Source organism: Triticum urartu, chromosome 3 (assembly GCF_003073215.2).
Source record: "Triticum urartu cultivar G1812 chromosome 3, Tu2.1, whole genome shotgun sequence".
Classification (NCBI taxonomy): Eukaryota; Viridiplantae; Streptophyta; class Magnoliopsida; order Poales; family Poaceae; genus Triticum; species Triticum urartu.
The window spans coordinates 201,144,030-201,152,886 of record NC_053024.1 but is presented as its reverse complement, the minus strand read 5'-3'; the positions used below and the strand labels follow the sequence as shown (position 1 = coordinate 201,152,886).

The window sequence follows — 8,857 nt, the reverse complement described above, 5'->3', positions numbered from 1 at the left end:
TTCTTGTTACGATGATTTTCAACTTCACTATGAAATTCTTTGAATTTTTCAAATATTTCAGACTTATGTTTCATCAAGTAGATATACCCATATCTGCTTAAATCATCTGTGAAGGTGAGAAAATAACGATATTCGCCACGAGCCTCAACATTCATCGGACCACATACATCTGTATGTATGATTTCCAACAAATCTGTTGCTCTCTCCATAGTACCGGAGAACAGCGTTTTAGTCATCTTGCCCATGAGGCACGGTTCGCAAGTACCATGTGATTCATAATCAAGTGGTTCCAAAAGTCCATCAGTATGGAGTTTCTTCATGCGCTTTACACCGATATGACCTAAACGGCAGTGCCACAAATAAGTTGCACTATCATTATCAACTCTGCATCTTTTGGCTTCAACATTATGAATATGTGTATCACTACTATCGAGATTCATCAAAAATAGACCACTCTTCAAGGGTGCATGACCATAAAATATATTACTCATATAAATAGAACAACCATTATTCTCCAATTTAAATGAATAACCGTCTCGCATCAAACAAGATCCAGATATAATGTTCATGCTCAACGCTGGCACCAAATAACAATTATTTAGGTCTAAAACTAATCCCGAAGGTAGATGTAGAGGTAGCGTGCCGACCACGATCACATCGACTTTGGAACCATTTCCCACGCGCATCGTCACCTCGTCCTTGGCCAGTGTTCGCTTAATCCGTAGTCCCTGTTTCGAGTTGCAAATATTAGCAACGGAACCAGTATCAAATACCCAGGTGCTACTGCGAGCTCTAGTAAGGTACACATCAATAACATGTATATCACATATACCTTTGTTCACATTGCCATCCTTCTTATCCGCCAAATACTTGGGGCAGTTCCGCTTCCAGTGACCAGTCTATTTGCAGTAGAAGCACTCAATCTCAGGCTTAGGTCCAGACTTGGGTTTCTTCTCCTGAGCAGCAACTTGTTTGTTGTTCTTCTTGAAGTTCCCCTTCTTCTTCCCTTTGCCCTTTTTCTTGAAACTAGCGGTCTTATTGACCATCAACACTTGATGCTCCTTCTTGATTTCTACCTCCGCAGCCTTAACATTGCGAAGAGCTCGGGAATCGTCTTATCCATCCCTTGCATGTTATAGTTCATCACGAAGCTCTTGTAGCTTGGTGGCAGTGATTGAAGAACTCTGTCAATGACACTATCAACAGGAAGATTAACTCCCAGTTGAGTCAAGTGATTATGATACCCCAGACATTTTGAGTATATGTTCACTGACAGAACTATTCTCCTCCATCTTGCAGCTATAGAACTTATTAGAGACTTCATATCTCTCAATTCGGGCATTTGCTTGAAATATTAACTTCAACTCCTGCAACATCTCATATGCTCCATGACGTTCAAAACGTCGTTGAAGTCCCAATTCTAAGTCGTAAAGCATGGCACACTGAACTGTTGAGTAGTCATCAGCTTTGCTTTGCCAGATGTTCATAACATCTGGTGTTGCTCCTGCAGCAGGCCTGTCACCCAGCGGTGCTTGCAGGACGTAATTCTTCTGTGCAGTAATGAGGATAATCCTCAAGTTACGGACCCAGTCCGTGTAATTGCTACCATCATCTTTCAACTTTGCTTTCTCAAGGAACACATTGAAATTCAACGGAACAACAACACAGGCCATCTATCTACAATCAAACATAGACAAGCAAAATACTATCAGGTACTAAGTTCATGATAAATTTAAGTTCAATTAATCATATTACTTAAGAACTCCCACTTAGAAAGACATCCCTCTAATCTTCTAAGTGATCACGTGATCCAAATCAACTAAACCATAACCGATCATCACGTGAAATGGAGTAGCTTTCAATGGTGAACATCAATATGTTGATCATATCTACTATATGATTCACGCTCGACCTTTCGGTCTCAGTGTTCTGAGGCCATATCTGCATATGCTAGGCTCGTCATGTTTACCCTGAGTATTCTGCGTGTGCAAAAACTGGCTTGCACCCGTTGTAGATGGACGTAGAGCTTATCACACCCGATCATCACGTGGTGTCTGGGCATGACGAACTTTGGCAAGGTGCATACTCAGGGAGAACACTTTTATCTTCAAATTTAGTGAGAGATCATCTTATAATGCTACCGTCAATCAAAGCAAGATAAGATGCATAAAAGATAAGCATCACATGCAATCAATATAAGTGATATGATATGGCCATCATCATTTTGTTCTTGTGATCTCCATCTCTGAAGCATCTTCATGATCACCATCGTCACCGGTGCGACACATTGATCTCCATCGTAGCATCGTTGTCATCTCGCCAATCTTATGCTTCCACGACTATCGCTACCTCTTAGTGATAAAGTAAAGCATTACACGGCGATTGCATTGCATACAATAAAGCGACAACCATATGGCTCCTGCCAGTTGTCGATAACTCGGTTACAAAACATGATCATCTCATACAATAAAATTTAGCATCATGTCTTGACCATATCACATCACAACATGCCCTGCAAAAACAAGTTAGACGTCCTCTACTTTGTTTGTTGCAAGTTTTACGTGGCTGCTACGGGCTGAGCAAGAACCGTTCTTACCTACGCATCAAAACCATAACGATAGTTTGTCAAGTTGATGCTGTTTTAACCTTCGCAAGGACCGGGCGTAGCCACACTTGGTTCAACTAAAGTTGGAGAAACTGACACCCGCCAGCCACCTGTGTGCAAAGCACGTTGGTAGAACCAGTCTCGCGTAAGCGTACGCGTAATGTCGGTTCGGGCCGCTTCATCCAACAATACCGTCGAACCAAAGTATGACATGCTGGTAAGCAGTATGACTTATATCGCCCACAACTCACTTGTGTTCTACTCATGCATATAACATCAACACATAAAACCTGGCTCGGATGCCACTGTTGGGAAACGTAGTAATTTCAAAAAAAATCCTACGCACACGCAAGATCATGGTGATGCATAGCAACGAGAGGGGAGAGTGTTGTCTACGTACCCTCGTAGACCGAAAGCGGAAGCGTTTAGCACAACGCGGTTGATGTATTCGTACGTCTTCACGATCCGACCGATCCAAGTACCGAACGCACGGGACCTCCGAGTTCAGCACACGTTCAGCTCGATGACGTCCCGCGAACTCCAATCTAGTAGAGCTTCATGGGAGAGTTCCGTCAGCACGATGGCGTGGTAACAATGATGATGTTCTACCGTCGCAGGGCATCGCCTAAGCACCGCTGCGATATGATCGAGGTGGATTATGGTGGAAGGGGGCACCGCACACGGCTAAGAGATCAAGAGATCAATTGTTGTGTCTATGGGGTGCCCCTGGCCACGTATATAAAGGAGTAGAGGAGGAGGGGGCCGGCCAAGAGGAGGAGGCGCGCCCAAGGGGGGGCAATCCTACTCCAAGTAGGTTTTGCCCCCTTTCCTATTCCAACTAGGAGAAGGGGGAAGGAGGAGGTGGACAGAAGGAAGGAGAAGGGGGGCCGTGCCCCCATCCCTTTTCCAATTCGGATTGGGGCAAGGGGGGCTGCGCGCCACCTCCTGCTGCCTCTCCTCTTCCACTACTTTGGGCCCATGAGGCCCAATAACCCCCGGGGGGTTCCGGTCCCCCCCCCCCCCCAGTACTCCGGTATATATCCGATAACCCCCGGAACCATTCCGGTGTCCGAATATAGTCATCCAATATATCAATATCATGTCTCGACCATTTTGAGACTCCTCGTCATGTCCGTGATCATATCCGGGACTCCGAACAACCTTCGGTACATCAAAACTCATAAACTCATAATATAACCGGCATCGAAACGTTAAGCGTGCGGACCCTACGGGTTCGAGAACTATGTAGACATGACCGAGACATGTCTCCGGTCAATAACCAATAGCCTAACCTGGATGCTCATATTGGCTCCCATATATTCTATGAAGATCTTTATCGGTCAGACCGCATAACAACATACGTTGTTCCCTTTGTCATCGGTATGTTACTTGCCCGAGATTCGATCGTCGGTATCTAATATCTAGTTCAATCTCGTTACCGGCAAGTCTCTTTACTCGTTCCGTAATACATCATTCCGCAACTAACTCATTTAGTTGCAATGCTTGCAAGGCTTAAGTGATATGCATTACCGAGAGGGCCCAAAGATACCTCTCCGACAATCGAAGTGACAAATCCTAATATCGAAATACGCCAACCCAACAAGTACCTTTGGAGACACCTGTAGAGCACCTTTATAATCACACAGTTACGTTATGACGTTTGGTAGCACACAAAGTGTTCCTCCGGTAAACAGGAGTTGCATAATCTCATAGTCATAGGAACATGTATAAGTTATGAAGAAAGCAATATCAACAAACTAAACGATCAATTGCTAAGCTAATTGAATGGGTTAAGTCAATCACATCATTCTCCTAATGATGTGACCCCATTAATCAAATGACAACTCATGTCTATGGTTAGGAAACATAACCATCTTCGATCAACGAGTTAGTCAAGTAGAGGCATACTAGTGACACTCTGTTTATCTATGTATTCACACATGTATTATGTTTCCGGTTAATACAATTCTAGCATGAATAATAAATATTTATCATGATATAAGGAAATAAATAATAATTTTATTATTGCCTCTAGGGCATATTTCCTTCAGGAATCGCCCGACTAGGCCGCAGACAGCAGGTCTAGCGGTGCAAGAGCCACAACCTATTTTTTTCTTTCTATTTTTTGTTCTCATTTTTTGTAATTTTCATACTTTTTTTATACTTTAATATATTCTCTCTCTCTCCATATATATATTACAAAAAACACTCTTCAAAAACACATTTGAAAAAATGTTGAATAAGTATTTAAAAAATTGAAAAATAATTCGAAAACGGTTGAACAAGTATTTGAAAACTATTGAATAAATATTAAAAATGTCAAACAAGTATTTGAAAAATGTTGAATAGGTATTAAAAAATATTGAACGAGTATATGAAAAATGTTGAACAAGTATTACAAAAATGTTGAACAAGAATTTGAAAAATGTTCAACAACTATTTGAAAATGTTGAATAAGTATTAAAAATATTGAACAATTATTTAAAAAAAATTGAATAGGTATTAAAAATGTTGAATGAGTATTTAAAAATGTTGAATAAGTATTAAAAATGTTGAACAAGTATTTAAAAAAATGATGAATAAGTATTAAAATGTTGAACACGTATTTTAAAGATGTTGAAAAAGCGTTCGGACAATGTTAAACGTGTATACAAAAAATGGTGATAGCTTGTTACAGTTTTTTTTTGACATGTATGAAAATGTAGAGTGAAAAAACATAAGAAAACACACATGAAAAACAAAAAATGAAGAAGAAAAAATAAAACCAAACAAAAAATGGAGAAAAAAGGAAATGAACAAGAAATAAACAATTTTGATCTGAGAAGAAAGAAGAAAGAGTGCAAAAAAAAGAGAAGAAAACCAAATGAAACAAGAGAAAAACAAAAAACAAAAAATGTTGAACGAGTATTTGAAAAGTGTTGAACAAGTGTTAAAATGTAAAACAAGTATTTGAAAAGTGTCGAATAAGCGTTCGGATAATTGAAAAAATGAAGAAAAACGAAGAACAAGAAAATGAAGAAACAAAAGCAAAGAAATGAAAAAAAACAAAGAAGAAAAAAAACGAAAAAAGACAGGAGAAAACCGGCGCGTTGTGCTTCAAGTGGGTCGTGTCCTAGCCACTATCACGAACCTTTGGCGTGGCGCAGTGGCTAGTGCGCTGCGTTTGTTTGTGCGCGATCGAAAGCTGGAGCGTCGCTTAATGCCACAAATAGTCGCTACGATTTATCGTAGGGTCGTGGGTTTTAGCTCGCCTGAATTGTGGGCCGGGATTTTAATCTTAATGGGCATTCACCTTCCCGTGTTAGTAAAGAAACCAGGCTCTTTCCGCAAAAAAAGAAGAAGAAGAAGAAGAAGAAGAAGAAACCAGGTTTGTGGACGATGCTCGCCAATAGAGGGCTGACACGTGGGCCAATGTCAACTTTCACACTGGAAAATATCTAGACAAGTTTGATTCAGCAAAACCATTTCTTATTTATTTTTTGCATGATTCTAGAGAGCCAGAGAGAGAAAACAGTATGCTTTTGATACTCACAATGCAGTAAGCTTATATATAGACAGAAACATATATACTTTGTAAAAAAAAAGCACATTCCTGCGGCTGAACATGCGTGAATATCCAGCCGGTAGCCAAATACACTGATCAATGGAACAACACACAACCCAGAAACATACTGTTCAGTATACGTACAGAAACATCATTCGTGCAGTGCAGGCGGCGTGGTCTTCTCGATCGATCGTCTGGTTAATTTGGCCACCGATAAGCTGCAGGTGATTACACGAATACCGTTTAAATTTGGTTTCATGCAGCATGGATATGCACACGGATCGGGTCAGTACAACTGAGCCCCGGACGTGTACGTGCCGCCGAACCACCACCCGGGCGGCGCGACGTCGTTGGCCGTGACGACGCGGCCGTCGTCGGATTTGACGCGGAACGAGAGGCTCTGGCCGTCGAGGTTGGCGTTGCTCTGCCAGTTTGCGCCCCAGTTCCGGCTCATCTCCATCCAGTTGGTGCGGGAGCCCTTGATCCACATCTGCGCCACGCCGCCGCTGCCGCCCACGTTGGTCACCAGCACCAGCTCGAAGTAGCTGTGGCCGTTGATGGTGAACCTGATCCCGCCGCTCCGCTGGCAGCGCACCCTCCTGTAGTTGACGGGGACGATGCCGGCCTTGTAGACGGCGATGGTCTCCCACGCCGGCTGGGCCATGTCGAAGTGCTGCCGCGGCGGGTTGCACCAGCCGCCGTTGTCGCCGGCGAGCGCGTAGTTGGGCGGGCAGAAGTTGGTGGCCGTGACGGTGATGGAGGCCCCCGGCTTGCACATCCGCGACTTGCGCGTGTCGCACGCGATCGTGAAGCACGCCCCGCACGACGCGCCGTTGTTGAACAGGGCGGTGCTCAGCGCCGTCGTCCGCGTGCCGTACCCCGCGCCGTACAGGTTGCCGTACCCGCAGGCGCCGCCTGATGAGATGAGATCCGTGCATGGGCGCATGTCAGCATAAGCCATGGAGCTAACTAGAAAATTTGGCGGAAAAGATGCCGAGCGACGAGCCGAATCGACTCACCCATGGTGCCGGACGCGTCGCCGCCGCCGTAGAACGTCGCGTGGGCGGGCGTCCATTGAGCCGCCGACGCTGCTCTGAGCAGCAATGCGCACAGCGCCGGGAGCACGAGCATCTTGATGACCGCCATGTCGTCGGCGTTCGATCCGGCCGAGCAAGATGGTACTGATGCAAGATCGTACCCTGCTTGCAATGTCTCTGGCTTAACTGTTGTGCAGAAGCATGTGTCGGCACGCCTATATATATACTGCCCTTGGTGCAAGCAACTGGAGTTGCAACTACGCTACAGTATTCATCATTCGGTCGCTACCGACCGGCTGACGGGGCCACGAGAGGCGTATTGACATTTCATGTTGCAAGGGGAGATTTGCAGTGTGAAAGCGAGCGTGCTTCGCGCGTCGGTGTTTTCTTTGAGAAGCGAGTATCTCGGCTGCGTGCATGGTAGGCTGCTCTTGACTTTTGGCGCAGCTGCACGTTGAGTTCATGATTGGATTGGATCGAACGCTAATGTATCGCAGAGCAAAATTTTGTGCTGCCTATTATATATAAGATTCCGGATAACCGGTGTTCATGTGGCATGTGCCTTCTCCCGGCTGCTTATGAGCGGACGAAGTCACCTGTGAGGTGATGAGCATGTCATATATAGCTTGCCCGCCCTGTCCTGTGAGTTTTCAGCGCCAACGGTGGAGTTACTCCAGTAGTTTGATCACCGCAAAATGACGTGCTGTTCTGCCAAGCCGAACCAAGTTCACTTTTCGAATATTTGATCGTTGAAAATCACGAATACTCTGATACTCTGATACTCTGAGGATTATTGTTTTCCGTCAAAATGAGAATATTTTCATATATGGATGTTGATAGTAAGAAAAACGCTGCATCGTAATAGTACAACAAAACCAGCAACAAAAGTTACGGCTGATTACTACGTCTACTGCTACAGAAGACTGGTATTTTACTCTAGCTAACTTTCTAAATATCGATCAATCCACTCCGTTTTTTCGATTACACGGTTCAATGCAATTTGCGCCTAAAGTCAAAGCGTGCTACACGGTGAGCTTCCATGCCAAAGTGTGTCACATTCTTGCGTAGTGTAGCAATAGTAGCAGTACAATGCAAGTGTGATTGGGAAAAAAAAGTGCAGTGGAAGCAGGCTGACACTCGACGGTTGACATTTTATGTGCCGACGATCGAGCACAGAACATGCTCCGTGCTGTAGAATAAGTTGCCATGCATGATTTCAGGGCCGTACCTGGTAGTACCATCCGGAACCGTCGCGGTTCACGCAATTCTTTATGCACGACACGCTATGCCTATGTTTCTCAGTTAGGTGCGTACAGGTATAGCACATGCTCAAGCGCAAAAACCGGCCGGGCTAACGATTACCAAGTCCTGACTCACCGAATAATTCCGTAGGTATACCGTATACGTACGACTTGGATCAAGCAACTCGTAACTACATAAATCAAGGTCAATCATGAGAGATTTCATATGCACGTTATATCGTATCCGATGCTATTTGACAACCACCTTTGGTTGGTTGGGAACTTGGGATGATTGCCCTGCCGTGAAATAGACATATACTTGAACAGCCCCGCTTCGGTACAACCCCACCCCACCCCACACCAACCAGCTATAGCGACTAGCGGGGCGACTCGCGGGGCACCTCCGAGGGCGACCTCTGCCGACGGGAAC

The 8,857-nt window shown here is 44.6% G+C and overlaps 1 protein-coding gene across 1 annotated transcript; it reads right to left on the bottom strand.

The window, feature by feature from the left end:
* Window positions 1-6,198: 6,198 nt before the first annotated feature.
* LOC125548262 (expansin-A8-like) lies at window positions 6,199-7,390 on the bottom strand. The gene is made up of 2 exons (XM_048711914.1): window positions 7,169-7,390; window positions 6,199-7,064 (listed from the first exon to the last, which is right to left on the bottom strand). Exons 1-2 carry the CDS (start codon window positions 7,293-7,295, stop codon window positions 6,436-6,438), a joined length of 756 nt encoding a protein of 251 aa, XP_048567871.1. The 5' UTR covers window positions 7,296-7,390; the 3' UTR covers window positions 6,199-6,435.
* Between the last annotated feature and the right edge of the window lie 1,467 nt (window positions 7,391-8,857).